Source organism: Prionailurus bengalensis, chromosome B2, assembly GCF_016509475.1.
Source record: "Prionailurus bengalensis isolate Pbe53 chromosome B2, Fcat_Pben_1.1_paternal_pri, whole genome shotgun sequence".
Taxonomy (NCBI): Eukaryota; Metazoa; Chordata; class Mammalia; order Carnivora; family Felidae; genus Prionailurus; species Prionailurus bengalensis.
This window is the reverse complement of record NC_057349.1, coordinates 40,289,903-40,304,664: the sequence shown is the minus strand read 5'-3', so window position 1 is coordinate 40,304,664 and position 14,762 is coordinate 40,289,903. Positions and strand designations below refer to the sequence as shown.

The following is a 14,762-nucleotide window of genomic DNA, read 5'->3' as shown; positions in this document are numbered from 1 at the left end:
CTTGTCATTTTACTGATTACTAACAAATGAGTCTCTTCATATACACTGACCGCCTACATTTTCTCGCCTGTGACTGCCTTTTCATATCCTATGTCCATTTTTCTATTTTGTTCCTACTTGATAATCTATGAGTGCTCTGTTTATCCTAAACATTAAATGAAAAAAATTGGTAAAGGGTACGAATAGGAAATTCAAAGAAAACATAAATAAACATGAAGTAAGGTACTCAATAATTAAGGCAATGCAAATTTAATTGATGAGATGCCATTCATACACATTAAATTGGCAAAAGTTAAAAAATCTGACAACATACAGTTTTGACAAAGCTGTGGAGAAACGGGAACTCTCTATACACTGTTGGTGGGAATGTATATTAGTACCACTGTTTTGGAGACTAACTTGGCAAAATCTAATAAAGATGAAAATGCTGATATCCTAACAACTCAGAAATTCCATTTCTTGGTATATACCCTACAGAAACCTTTGCATCTATGCAACAAGGAGACAAAACAATGTCCATAAAAGGACTGTTAGTGATGGGGGCGGGGCGGGGGGGAGGAATTATCCTAATTGTCTATCAGGAGGAGAATGGAAAAACTATGGTAAAGTTATCAATGGAACACTTCACAGGTACATGCATCAACACACACAAATGTAGAACCAACACTGAAATGAAAAGTTGCAGTATAATACATCCAGTATGAAGCTTGTTATATAATGTTTAAAGGCCTCCAAATCAATACATATAATGTTGACAGATTTAATAAATGGAAGTATAGAGGCACACACAAGAATGAACAAATGAATTAATGAAAGTACTTATCCTTAGGGTAGGAGAAAAGGGAGCAAGATTAAAGGAATAATACTGGGTACTCTGTATTATTTTATTTACATAAAGTATGAGGAAATGTTGTATAATGTGGGCATACAGGTGTTTACTGTGTCATTTCTGTTTTTATCTGTATATTTAAAATATTTCACAATACACAAAATTATTTTTTAAAAGGACATTTACATAAAATGCATTTACATGAAATAGTTTAAAATAATTCTTACTTTTTAAAAATAAATATAAACATGGGAAATAGTTTTCTTTGAGAGAAATAATACACTAAGTGCTATTATATATGCAGCATACCTTGCTATAAGTTACCAAGAAACAACTTCCCTTGAATTCTAATCTTGGTGCTAAAGGCCAGTTTAAGTCCTAAAAAGTAACGTGACACCCTATCAAAAACAAAACAACAATGAAACACTTTCTAAGATGTCTCTGATAGAGAAATAGGAAGGCAGAAAATATATCTCATGTAAACATTCATTTTCTATATTAATCTTACACAGCTTAAAAAAACTAGATAAAGCAATAATGCAATGTTCGAGAAACATATCATTAAATATGACTTTTGGTTGATGCTGGCTTTACCTTCATGAAAGCAGAAAAATGCGTTCATAAATGACAAAATACAGAACTAGTTTTAAATAAAAAAAATAATACTGTGGGTATGTGTCTAAATTACTTACCACAATTACTGATTTTGCTTGTTCACAATGCTGGAAATCTCCATATCGAACAGACCTACGTCCCTGGTAAATGAAAAAATTTTAAATTAACATGTAAAAATACTATATTCAGTATTAAAACTGTTCAACCAGTAAACAAATAAACATATTTATGCATATAACAGTTCTGGCCAATTTTAATATTTATAACATTCATTCTATTCAATGATGAAAAGTAAATTAAAATATTTTCCTTCAAAACCATCCTAACATTTTCAAGCCATTAATAAGTATAGTTCCTTAAACAATACGACATTTATTCTTCTAGGCTGCTATACTATTTTCATAACTGACTATTTCTAATCACTGGGTAGAATGAGGACAACTGAAATCTACATTTCCTCCTAAACTTTCTATGGAATATCAGATTACAGTAATACCCAGTATGTATTTGGGCCAATATTAAAATGAAATTAAAAAAAAAAAGACTAGACATATATACCTCTAACTCAATATTCCCAGAATAATTTATCTGTAATGAAAGTTCAATTTATTATCTGACATCAATATAATGAAATTACTTACATCTCGATCTACTGTAGTTGCAAAGCCAATGGCTTCTTTTTGTGTACAGTTAACAGCTTTCTGAAGGGTATAAATAACTTGTTCATAGGTATGCACCTCATCATTAAACAGCATGCAATAGTAGGTATCACTCTTCTCTCTGTGACATAAAACATTAATTATATATTATCTAATTGCATATTCTCTAGCTCCAGGCTGATTTAGTAAGAGCATACTTTGCTCTAGGGAATGTGCTAGGTACTGGGCACATATCTATGGCAAAGTCATCTGCGGTCCCCATGCTCTATGACATTACCATCTGATGGGGAAGATATATATTAGACATGTAATTCTAACTGAACTAGCTTTTATCAAGAAGAACAGAATGCTGCAGTTGGACAAAACAGGTCTGGGCCTTCAGAGAAGAACTGCCACAGAAGTCATCTGACGCCTAAAGTCAGAATTGGCTATCAGTGGTTCTCAACTAGAGGCAATTCTCTGTCCCCCACAGAGGACCATTTGGCAATGTCTGGAGACATTTTTTGTTGTCATGACTGGGGCAGCAATGTCACTGGCATCTAGTGTATAAGGGCCAGGGATGCTGCTAAATATTCTACAATCCACTGGGCACCTGATGGGCTCAGTTGAAGAGCATGTGACTCTTCATCTCAGGGTTGTGAGTTTGAGCCCCATGCTGGGGGTAGAGATTACTAAAAAAATAAATTAATAAAACAAAACAATTCTACAATGCACTGGACAGCCCTTATAACAAAGAACTAATCTGGTCCTAAACGCCAACAGTTGAGAAACCTGGGCTAGAGGAGGGTGAATGCAAAGGTCCTGAGGTGGCAAAGGGAAGTATTAGGAACTGGAACACAGGGAGGGAGAAGATTAGGTTGGAGAGAGGCAGAAATCTTGAAGATCTTACAATGGAAATTGATTTTGCCATTCTAAGGGCATTGAAGGATTTAAAATAGGAGATATAGTCAGATTTGCCTTAAAGTTCACTGTGCTACAGTGTGAATGAATCTTAAGGGACAAGAGTAGATATGGCAGTTCAGTTAGGGAGGCCATGTTGCTGAATGATTAATTAATCTGGACTAGGATAGTAGTAATAGAGAGGAACAGAAGTAGAATTTTTTTTTTTTTTTTTTTAGTGTTTATTTATTTTTGAGACAGAGAGAGACAGAGCATGAACAGGGGAGGGTCAGAGAGAGAGGGAGACACAGAATCTGAAGCAGGCTCCAGGCTCTGAGCTGTCAGCACACAGCCCGACACGGGGCTCGAACTCAGGGACCGTGAGATCATGACCTTAGCCGAAGTCGGACGCTTAACCGACTAAGCCACCCAGGCACGCCAGAAGTAGAATGGTTTGATGGAGGGAGAGCCAGCTGGACTTGAAATCTAAATGGGTATAGGTGATTCAGGTTTCTGGGTAGTTTACTAACATGGGAAAACATTATAAAAGAAGCAAGTTAGATTTTTTTCCCTTATATATTGGTAGCCTTGAACATACAATGGAACAAAAAGGTAAAAACAAAACTCTTCTGAGGTGCCTGGGTGGCTCAGTCGGTTAAGTGTCTGACTTCGGCTCAGGTCATGATCTCACAGGTCATTGAGTTAGAGCCTTGCATCAGGCTCTGTGCTGACAGCTCAGAGCCTGGAGCCTGCTTCAGATTTTGTGTCTCCCTCTCTTTCTGCCCCTCCTCTGCTCTCACTGTGTCTATCTTTCTCAAAAATAAATAAACATTAAAAAAAATTAAAAAACAAAACTCTTCTATGCTCTAGGGTCTAAATTTGGGCTTTCGATCAATGGCTCCCAACTTGAAGTACAGGCACATCTTGTTTTATTGTGCTTTACAAATACTGTGGGGTTTTGTTTGTTTTTACAAATTGAAGGTTTGTGGCAACACTATGTTGAGCAAGCCTATCAATGCCATCTTTCCAACAGCATTTGCTCATGTCCTGTCTCTACATCACATTTTGGTAATTCTTACAATATTTCAAACTTTTTTTTAAATCATTACTCTATTTCTTATGGCGATTTGTGATCACTGATCTTTGATGTTACTATCCTAATTGTTTTGGGGCACTCGGAATCATATTCACATAAGATTGCAAACTTAATTGATAAAAGTTGTGTGTGTTCTTACTGCTCTACCCACCAGCTGTTTCCCCGTCTGTCTTCCTCTCCTGGGACCTCCCTGTTCCCTGAGACACAATATTGAAAGTAGGCCAATTAATAACCCTATAATGGCCTCTAAGTGTTCAAGTGAAAAAGAGTCAGTTGATGTGGCGAACTTTATTGCAGTGGTCTGGACCCAACCTACAAAACCCACAAGGTACACCTGTATGTGAAGACAAGTTCCTGAGGTACCATTTTCAACATTTCCAAAAAGATATAGCTAACACCTTACTTTTTAAAAAAAAACAACCCACAACCTAATTATCTAGAATACTACTGAGAAGCAAAACAGAAACCACCAATGTTCATCAGACCCTCACTTCAACTTGTAATCAACCTTAAATATGAATACAATTCCAACAATCTCGGTTAGATTTAAAGAGACTTGTTGGGGCGCCTGGGTGGCGCAGTCGGTTAAGTGTCCGACTTCAGCCAGGTCACGATCTCGCAGTCCGTGAGTTCGAGCCCCGCATCAGGCTCTGGGCTGATGGCTCAGAGCCTGGAGCCTGTTTCCGATTCTGTGTCTCCCTCTCTCTGCCCCTCCCCCATTCATGCTCTGTCTCTCTCTGTCCCAAAAATAAATAAACGTTGGAAAAAAAAAAAATATTAAAGAGACTGTTGCTTGAGGCAAGCACATCACATGGAAAAGGAAGCCCTTAAAACAGCTACGGCCGAATCCAGCTCTCTGGTCACATGTTCGCAAGCTCCTCAATAATTTAAGTACAAATGGTAAAAATATTAGAGTTACCAGTTTTATCACACGAAGAACAGAAAACTGCCTGTGCCTGAAACCAGGGGCAGAGCCCTGACATGGCTTAACCAAACCAATCAATTAACAGGGAGAAACCTCTACCAACTAAGTGGATCACACATATTTAAAAGCTATAAAATAAAAGAGTTGTTCTGTGGGAAAGTAATTATTAAAAAAGAAAAAATTATGCTCTATCCTTCTATCCTTGCTCCAACTCAATTTGAGGAATTAGAATCAAAATGGTTAAAACTGAGTTTGAGCAAATATGAATATGAAGAATAAATGTGTCACACTTACACCATCTCTAAATCTGCTGGCAGTTCACTTTCTTTTTCCCAGGTTAGTATCTCGACTGCATATCGAAACATAATAGCAAAAATGTTGTAGGTTCTTGCTATCACATCTTCTGATAAATGCACAAGAGGATCCTGAAAGAACAGAAAAAAAAAAAAAACCGCAACCATCTTAAATGCACATTAATTCTCATCTTCCCTTACCTCAAAATACTAATGTAAACAGCTGGCTGATCTTCCAGCTTCGGCTTCTCTTCAGTTTGAGCCTGTACATTACATCCTACCAAATCCAGTTTCCTAAAACACTTTGTTCATAATGATCCCAATTACTGAATCAAAAATGTTCAATGGCACCCCAATGCCTAATGCATAAATCTAAACACTTTAGAATGGCATTCCAAGATCTTTAAAACTTAACATCAAACCATCTTTATAGCTTCATATCCTCCTAATCCCAATTTCCAGAATAAACAAAGGAATGTTATCCAAGGGCAGACCAGCAATATTTAGTTTTACAGGTATGAAGGAGAGCCTGATTTTGAGGATTCTAAAGGGAAGAAATCAACAAAGTCAGAAAACTACCCCTTGATTCCCTTGTCTACTTTATTTCATCAGGGCACACTGCGTATGCATGGAACAGGGCACTTTGCATCTTATACTTAACTGGGAGTATGTCACAAAATTTCTAGGTTATGTGAAAAAGTATTACTATAAACATACACTGAGTTTATCATACCTTTTAGGCAAAATGTTTTACACGATTTTAATCTTTATGCTTTCTCTTAAATCTAGACATGTTATTTAGCTTAATGGCTAGTTAGTGTTATATTCATTTCTCAAATAAGAAAATCAGTATGTTCCAGCATCATAGAATAGGAATCAACACATTCTTGCAAATATACATGAAGGATACAGACATTTTTGCACATCCTCCCCAAAGATAAGCCTAGTAGAACTGACACAAAACAAATGGAGAGGAGGAATAAAAAGAATGGAGGGAAAACAAGACAAAGATTCCTAAAGGAGATGGGTGTAGAGCTTGAAGAACAGAAGAAAAAGTAAGAAGAGTAAGAAGACTTTTCAAAGTCTTACAGCACTTTTTTTTAACCTACACAACTCTTCTCAATGGATTGCTTTATATGTCCCATGTAAGAAAATTTTTTTATCCTACCAGCATAGTTTATTTGACTATTTCTTATAGAGGCTAGAAATGATTAACATAGTGAAACAATCCATACAAAGAGGGAACCAGAACTGGTACATCCTGGGGATTCATAAAAGTATGGGTATTAATAACAATATGAACCTCATGCTACACCAAAATAGAAAGTAGAAAATTCAGTTTCCTTGGTGATATTATCTTACAATTATTCCATTTCTCACAATTATGTCCGTTACAAGACATCAGAGGATGAAACAATTACACAAACAAGATTTATAAGCACGGAACAGATCCTGAAAGAGAAACTGCTGCCAGTTCTTGAGAATCCAGGCCAGTAGTGTTCAAACTGTTGTACAAAATCCCAGGACCTGGTAGAGCTGTTTCCTGTTTGAATTGTACATCAGTTTGAAAATATAGAATTACCTGTATTTTAAAATAGTAATGTAAAAATATACTCTAAAATGTGTTATATTACATATTGGGGATCACCAACTGGTAACTTTGCTATTACATTGGCCAAATTTGGGGCAGGCCTAGGAATACAGATTTTTCTGCTATTTTTGGATACACATGTCAACTTCTTGAAAAATGATCACTGATTAAAAAGAATTATTTCTGCAGTGAAAGGATACTAGGCTGTGCAAGTCTACTCATATGTACAATAGTAAATTCAACACTAAGAAAGACTTCTGTTCAAATTGCTCTTATGAAAGCATAAGTCAGTTGGAATGAGTAAATAAATGACCATCTCATCCTATGTTGTATTATCAACTATGACTAATAACTAGTTCTTTGAGTATGTTTATTTTAGAAAATACACATCTTTGTCAGTGAGTCAACTTGAGTTATTCTTCTTTCAAACCAGAAGAATACAAGGCATATTGTTAAAAAGATCATCTGTGCTTATGTTAGAAGGTAGTGGGGGTTATGGAAAACTAGTCTTTTATGTGATACACTACTGTAATGTTTGAATTTTTAAAAACTTTGTTAATGTTTATTTATTTTTGGGAGAGAGAGAAAGAGACAGAGCATGAGCAGGGGAGGGGCAGAGAGAAAGGGAGACACAGAATCCAAAGTAGGCTCCAGGGTCTGAGCTGTCAGCACAGAGCCCAACGTGGGGCTCAAACTCATGAACCTCAAGACCATGACCTGAGTCGAAGTTGGATGCCCAGTCGACTGAGCCACCTAGGTGCCCCATTGAATTTTTTTTAATGTAAGCATATACTGTATTATAATAATAATTTTAACTCTTATCATATGCAAATAAGCTATGGATAAGGAAAAATTACATTTCTCTATATTGCCCAACTAAAACTAGTAATAAACTAGAAACCAGTCATCAAAACAACCTCGCTTATTTCATGAGTTGACTTTCTAACAAGTACCTAATACACAATTCAACTTATAAAAAATAAATTCATTAATAATACCACTTTTAGTGATCACTGATAGGATAAAGATGTAGCATATGTATACAATGGAATTACTCAGCCATAAAAAAGAATAAAATCTTGCCATTTGAAACAATGTGTATGAATCTATAAGTTATAATGCTAAGTGAAGTAAGTCAGGCAGAGAAAGACAAATACGGTGTGATTTCACTCATATGTGGAATTTTTTTTTTTTTTTTAAGTTTGAGAGAAAGAGAGAGAGAGTACAAGCAAGGGAGGGGTAGAGAGAGAGGGAGAGAGAGAGAGAATCCCAAGCAGTCTCCATGCTGTCAGCATGGAGCCAATACAGGGCTTGAACTCAGAAACCATGAGATCATGACCTGAGCTGAAACCAAGAGTCAGCCACTTAACTGACTGAGCCACCCAAGTGCCCCTTATATGTGGAATTTAAGAAACAACTGAACAAAGAAAAAAGGACAAACAAAAGAAGGACTCTGAAATATAGGGAATCAAATTGTTAGTTACCAGAGGGGAAGTGGGTGGGGGGACATGTGAAAATAGGTGAAGGGGATTAAAAGTACACTTAATCATGAGGAGCACTGAGTAATGTGTAGAATTGTTGAAACACTATATTCCACACCTGAAGCTAATAGAACACTGTATGCTAATTATACAGGAATAAAAAAATAATACCACTTTTATCTGTTATTATTAAGACTTTTAAATTAGGCTTTTATTAAAAAAAAATTCCACTGCTAAAAATTACTTTAAAAATCAGTGCAATGTAGCATCAACAATAGCCAAATTATGAAAGAAGCCCAAATGTCTATCCACTGATGAATGGAAAAAATGTGGTATATGTATATGCATGCATGCGCGCGCGCGCGCACACACACACACACACACACACACACACACACACAGGAATATTACTCAGCCATAAAAAAGAATGAAATCTTACATTTGTAACAATGTGGATGGAGCTAGAGAGTATTATGCTAATGGAAATAAGTTAGTCAAAGACAAATACCATACGATTTCACTTAACATGTAGAATTTAAGAAAGAAAACAAATGAACAGGGGGCAGGAATAAAGACAGGCAAACCAAGAAACAGACTTTAAAAAAAAATTTTTTTTAAGTTTATTTACTTACTTTGAGAGAGACAGACAGAGACACCACAAGTGGGGAAGGGACAGAGAGACAGGGAGAGAGAAACCCAAGCAGGCTCTGTGCTGTCAACTTAGAGCCCAATGTGGGGCTCGAACTCACAAAATGTGAGATCGTGACCTGAGCTGAAACCGGAGTCAGATGCTCAACTGACTGAGCCACCCAGGTGCCCCACCAAGAAACAGACTCTTAACCATAGAGAACAAACTGATGGTTACTAGAGAAGAGGTAGGTGAGGGATGGGGTAAATAGGTAATGAGTATTAAGGAGGACACTTGCTATAATGACCACTGGGTATTGTATGTAAGTGATGAATCACTAAAATCTATACCCGAAGCTAATACTCCACTGGCTAACTAACTGGAATTTAAATAAAAATTTGGAGAAAAAAATAAAATCAGGGCAATACACTGTTAAAGAGTTCCATTACTGGAGTTCAAATTACCATTAAGATGCTCTGGGTGGCACCTGGGTGGTTCAGTTGGTTAAGTGTCTGAGTCTTGATTTCAGTGCAGGTCATGATCTCATGGTTCGTGGGTTCGAGCCCCACATCGGGCTCTGTACTGACAGAGCTGAGCCTGCTTGGGATTCTCTCTCTGCCCCTCCCCTTCTCGCATTCTTGCATGTGCTCTCTCTCTCAAAATAAATAAACTTAAAAAAAAAAAAAAGACCTTGGGCAAGTTTTTAAATCTCTCTAAAACCCAAGCTTCTGCAGCTATACAATCTCTGTAACAGCAGTACTTATCTAACAGGACTGTTCTGAGAATTAAATGAGATAAACAAAGTATAGTACCTTGGCATAATTTTTAGCTATTAATAATCACAAATCTGCATTCATTTGAGATGAGAGCAGTATTGATAAGGGAAAATTTCAGGTAAAAAAAAGTCTTCATCGAGGTCGTTCATTCAGTGCATTTGTTACTGAATTAAATTTCATTCCAAAAAGGTTTTACAGCAACTTAGGAATACATCAGTGTAATGAGACAGTATTAAAAAAAATAGATGTACAAAGTGGGCAAAACCAGAATAAAGGTAGGAAAATTAGGTGATAATATGTTTACTGTAAAGGCAGATCATATAAATTTCCAAATAGCTACTACACACAGGCACTGTTTCCAAACATTTGGCTCTGTTTCCCAGAAGCCTCAACAAAAGGAAACGGAATCAGTTACCAGACCCATAGCAAGAGAAACATAACACTTCCTAATGGAGAGACGGAAGAGAAACTTCTTATAGTTCCTATGAAGATGATCAAAAGAGACAGTCCAGACTCCCTATTTATCCCCATGCCCAAAGGGCCCATTGGAAACCTGGCTGGGCATTTACTGTTGCCACAGTGATGGGAGATGCTACTGCCATTTAGTCTGTGGGAAATAAGTAAACACAATGCTTCTGACAGCATGTATCTGGGATCGGCAAACTTTTCCTGTAAAGAGTCAGATACTAAATCTTTTAGTTTTTGTAGACTACAGGGTATTTGTTACAGCTGCTCAATTTTGCTGTTGGAGTGGAAAAGCAGTTATAGACAATGCACAATTAAACATACCTGTGTTGCAGTACAGTTTTGTTTATAGACACCGAAATCTGAATTTCCTACCATTTTCACATGCCACAGACACCATCCTATTGATTTTTTCCAAATATTTAAAAATATAAAAACCATTCTTAGTTTATGATGGTGCCAGTAACAGGCCTCTATGGGGCCATAGTTTGCTGATCCCTGGCCTACATAACAACAAAAGTCCCATCCCAAATGCCAAGAGTTGAGAAGATCGATGGAACTGCTAAACATTATCCCTAGAGAAGTGTATTATCAAGTATATACTTGATAATATACAGGTATATTTTTTCCAACTTTTTTCTTAAGATGCAGGCTAAATGTATAATAAAAAATTACATTCAATAAAAACAATTCTATGACAAACTAAAAAAGTACATTGCAAATATTTTATAGCTTTCTTCCATTTTAAGCATAAAAGATAAAAAAAAACCTAGATATATGTATAAATTTACTGAGTGGGGACCAGGAATGCTAAACAAAATGCTATTTTAAAAATAGCTTCTCTTACAGTCTTATCCTTGAGGACTTCATTTCTCTTAACTGAATTCTTAAATTGGAATTAAATGGCAGAGTGTGGAGGTTTATTCTCTTAAGTTGCTGCAGTATAGATTCTCCAGGCAGAACCATATAACTTAAGCCAGGCAGGCAATCTTGCTAACATCTTCCTAACAGGAAATTAACTCAAGTCGTCAATATTTGATAGCTACCCAACTTATGTACGAGGATAAAGTCAACAGAGTAATTTTATTCAAAAATTATTTTCAGTCTATCTAAAACAAAGATTAAAAGGTAACAAAAGTTCTAAGATTTTTCTAAGTAATTTATTGAGGTGAAATTCACAGAACAGAAACCTAACCATTTTTTTTTTTTAATTTTTTTTTTCAACATTTATTTATTTTTGGGACAGAGAGAGACAGAGCATGAACGGGGGAGGGGCAGAGAGAGAGGGAGACACAGAATCGGAAACAGGCTCCAGGCTCTGAGCCATCAGCCCAGAGCCTGACGCGGGGCTCGAACTCCCGGACCGCGAGATCGTGACCTGGCTGAAGTCAGACGCTTAACCGACTGCGCCACCCAGGCGCCCCATAACCTAACCATTTTAAAGTAAACTAATTGGTGGTATTTAGTACATTCATAATATTGTACCACTATCACCTTTCTATAGTTCCAAAACATTTCTATTACTTCAAAGTAAAACCCCCTACCCATTAAGCAGTTTTTGCCATTCTCCCCTTCCCCAGCCCTTGGCAACCACCAGTGTGTGTTTTGTCTACAAGTTTACCTATTTTGGGTATTTTATATAAATGGAATCAGACAATATGCGTTCTTTTGCGTCTGGCTTCCTTCACTTAGAATAATGTTTTGGAGGTTCATCCAAGTTGTACCAGGTATCAGTATTTCATTCCTTTCTATGTCTGAGTAATAGTACATTATCTGTACACCACAATTTGTCTATCCATTCATCTACTGATAGACATTACAGTTGATACTCATTTGAACACCTGCTTCCAGTGCTTTTGGGTATATACCTAACAGTGAAATTACAGGCTCATATGGCAATTCTATGTTTAATCTTTGGAGGAATAGTCAAACTGTTCCACGGCTCTGAATTATTTTGCATCCCCTTTAGGCATGTACCAGGGCTCCACTTTTTCTACATCTTCACCAACACATACATTCCTTTTTTTCTGATTATAGCCATCTTAGTGGGTGTGAAGTGGTTTCAATTTGCATTTCCCTAATAACCAATGATGCTGACTATGTTTTCACATGTTTGTTGGTCATGTGTATTATATCTTCTTTAGAGAAATGTCTATTCAAGTCCTTTGCCCATTTTTGTGTTGTTTGTGGTTCTGTTGTTGAGTTGTAAGATATATACTCTGAATACGAAACCTTTCTCAGATGCATTAAGTCCCCCCTTATCCATGGTTTCGGTCATCACCAGGTCAGTTGGGAGACTGGAAGCAGATACTCTTTCTTCTGAGGCATGGCCAGAAGGTCAACAGTAGCCTAACTTTATGTCACAATGCCTATGGCCTTCACCTCACTTCATCTCATCAAAGTAGGCATTTTATCATCTCACATCATCACAAGAAAGGTAGGTACAGTACAATATTATGAGAGCAAGTGAGTGAGTGCTCACTCACCTAACTTCTATTATGATATACTGTTATAATTGTCCTATTTTATTATTAGTTATTAGCAGTCTCTTACTGACAAAAAATTAGACTTTATAAATTAAACCTTATCATAGGTATCTATGAATAAGAAAAAAACTAGTATCTATAGGGTTCAGTACTATCCACAACTTCAGATATCAACAGGGGGTCTTGGAACACACCCTCCATGGATAAGGTGGGACTACTGTATATGATTTGCAAATGTCTTCTCCCATAGTTTTATACCAGTCTTCATTTTTTTTAAATTAAAAGTACAGCTCTTTTTGTCAAATATTTGTCTTGTATTTTTACACATGGAAATCCAATCCAATATATAAAAGAGATAAAAATGGAGCTCCTCCAAAAGAAGTGGAGAAATCTGAAACTCTAATCATTGGGTGTCTGTTGCAAATCCTACACCACTTACACAAGGCAAATGAAACACAAAATATATGTTTTTCATAGCACTCAATCATTTCACACAAATTTTAATCTGTCCTAAGCACAGTGGAACACAGTCTGAAAGAGTCTGTCCTGCACCATAAAGTGCAGGTCAAATATTTGAGACTTGTAAGGTATGAGGACCAGGAAGTACTATTAATGTTCACTTGCCCCAAATCTGTAGCAGAGCTGCTAACGATGCATAAGTACTTTGAATGTATCTACTTCTCTATCATTTAAAAATAAAATCTGAAATGAGGGTGTTGAATCAAACATCAAACTGTCAGAAATAGCAGCAGAGATTTAAGTATTTATTTAGTAAGAGTCTACTATATCATTACAAATATCATTTAGAGAAAATAATGCAGAATCAAGAATTTTAAAAAGCACATATTTACAGCTGGAGTGACTGTAATTTGTACTTTGCTATTTATACTTGGTCTCATCACATACCCAATGACACTGATATGCCAGATGGTGATTAGAATTGGCTCCCACGTATAGTTACAGAAAAGAAGGGTACCTGGCCTACAAAATCTTAGTCACAACACAAATATACAAAAAACAACAAAATTAATCTATACACATAGGAAAAACAATCTTTCAATAATAAATGAGGACTGAAAACAAAACCTCAAATAGAAGTCCAAATTAAATTAAACTTCCAGAATCACAAGTGAGTACTAATAGCAATGGTATGACATCCATAAAATGTAAAGACCTTTCAAAGTAGGTCTAGTCACTGGTAAGAGTGACAGGACTATTTTGCTTATTCATTTCTCGTAACCTAGTTCCTATGTCTGAAAATATTTCAAACTTGTGGTTAAAACAGTATTTCCTTAAAAACAACTTTGTGAAAACGTTTTTACCTCTTCTTCCTCAATTTCAGAGGTGTTAAGTTCATGTTTTTGACAGTAAGGACCCTCTTTCCAAGCTTCAGTATCACCACAGTCACAGAAACCTCCACCTCCTGATGTTGTCATCTTGAAAAAAAATTGTAAAGTATCTTGTCAATAAGTATTTACTGAGGGCTATCAGATTATAAATAAGAATAGCAAGTGCTAAGGAAATAACATCACTAAAATGTTTCATTTCTTTTGAGGAGTAAAATGAAATAAAATGCCAAACCTCTTGATGTTTTAAAGCTTAAATAAGCCTAAATTAAGTGATTCTGAAATGAAATAAGCTACTTTGTAGTGTCTAGTCTAGTTTAAAGAGGTAAAATGTGCCTACCTACATGACTTCCTTAATTAGGAAAACCAACAGGGTTTTCCTGCTGGGCTTTGATACAATGTTGGTATTAATGTCACCTGGTTACAGCGCTCTAATGTAATATAACAGATTCAAGAGCTGTAAAGATTACTATGGTTATTTTTCCCTAGAAGATTGTTGCACCTGATAAGAGAAAGTGACTAACAAAAACTACAGAAATAGTTTGTTTTTCCTTTTCTAACACCCTCTAAATAGCATTCTTGGACAAGGAAAGCAGCTCAGGAAATGTAAAAGTGGATTGTCTGGTCAGAAAAGGTTTTCACCATCTGCAGGGTTCAAGAATTATTCATACTTCCCTAAGATATGGCAATGAT

The 14,762-nt window shown here is 36.3% G+C and overlaps 1 protein-coding gene across 6 annotated transcripts in view; it reads right to left on the bottom strand.

Annotated features, from left to right (window-relative positions):
* The window catches only part of UBR2 (ubiquitin protein ligase E3 component n-recognin 2), a 124,685-nt gene that overhangs the window by 70,929 nt on the left and 38,994 nt on the right, over nt 1–14,762 (bottom strand). For all 6 annotated transcript variants that reach the window (XM_043591414.1, XM_043591413.1, XM_043591416.1 and 3 more), the window contains exons 4-7: nt 14,046–14,159; nt 5,298–5,428; nt 2,086–2,224; nt 1,522–1,584 (exon numbers count right to left, since the gene is read on the bottom strand). In XM_043591414.1, the coding sequence (XP_043447349.1) occupies nt 1,522–1,584; nt 2,086–2,224; nt 5,298–5,428; nt 14,046–14,159 (447 nt within the window). The remainder of the gene's footprint in view (nt 1–1,521; nt 1,585–2,085; nt 2,225–5,297; nt 5,429–14,045; nt 14,160–14,762) is intronic.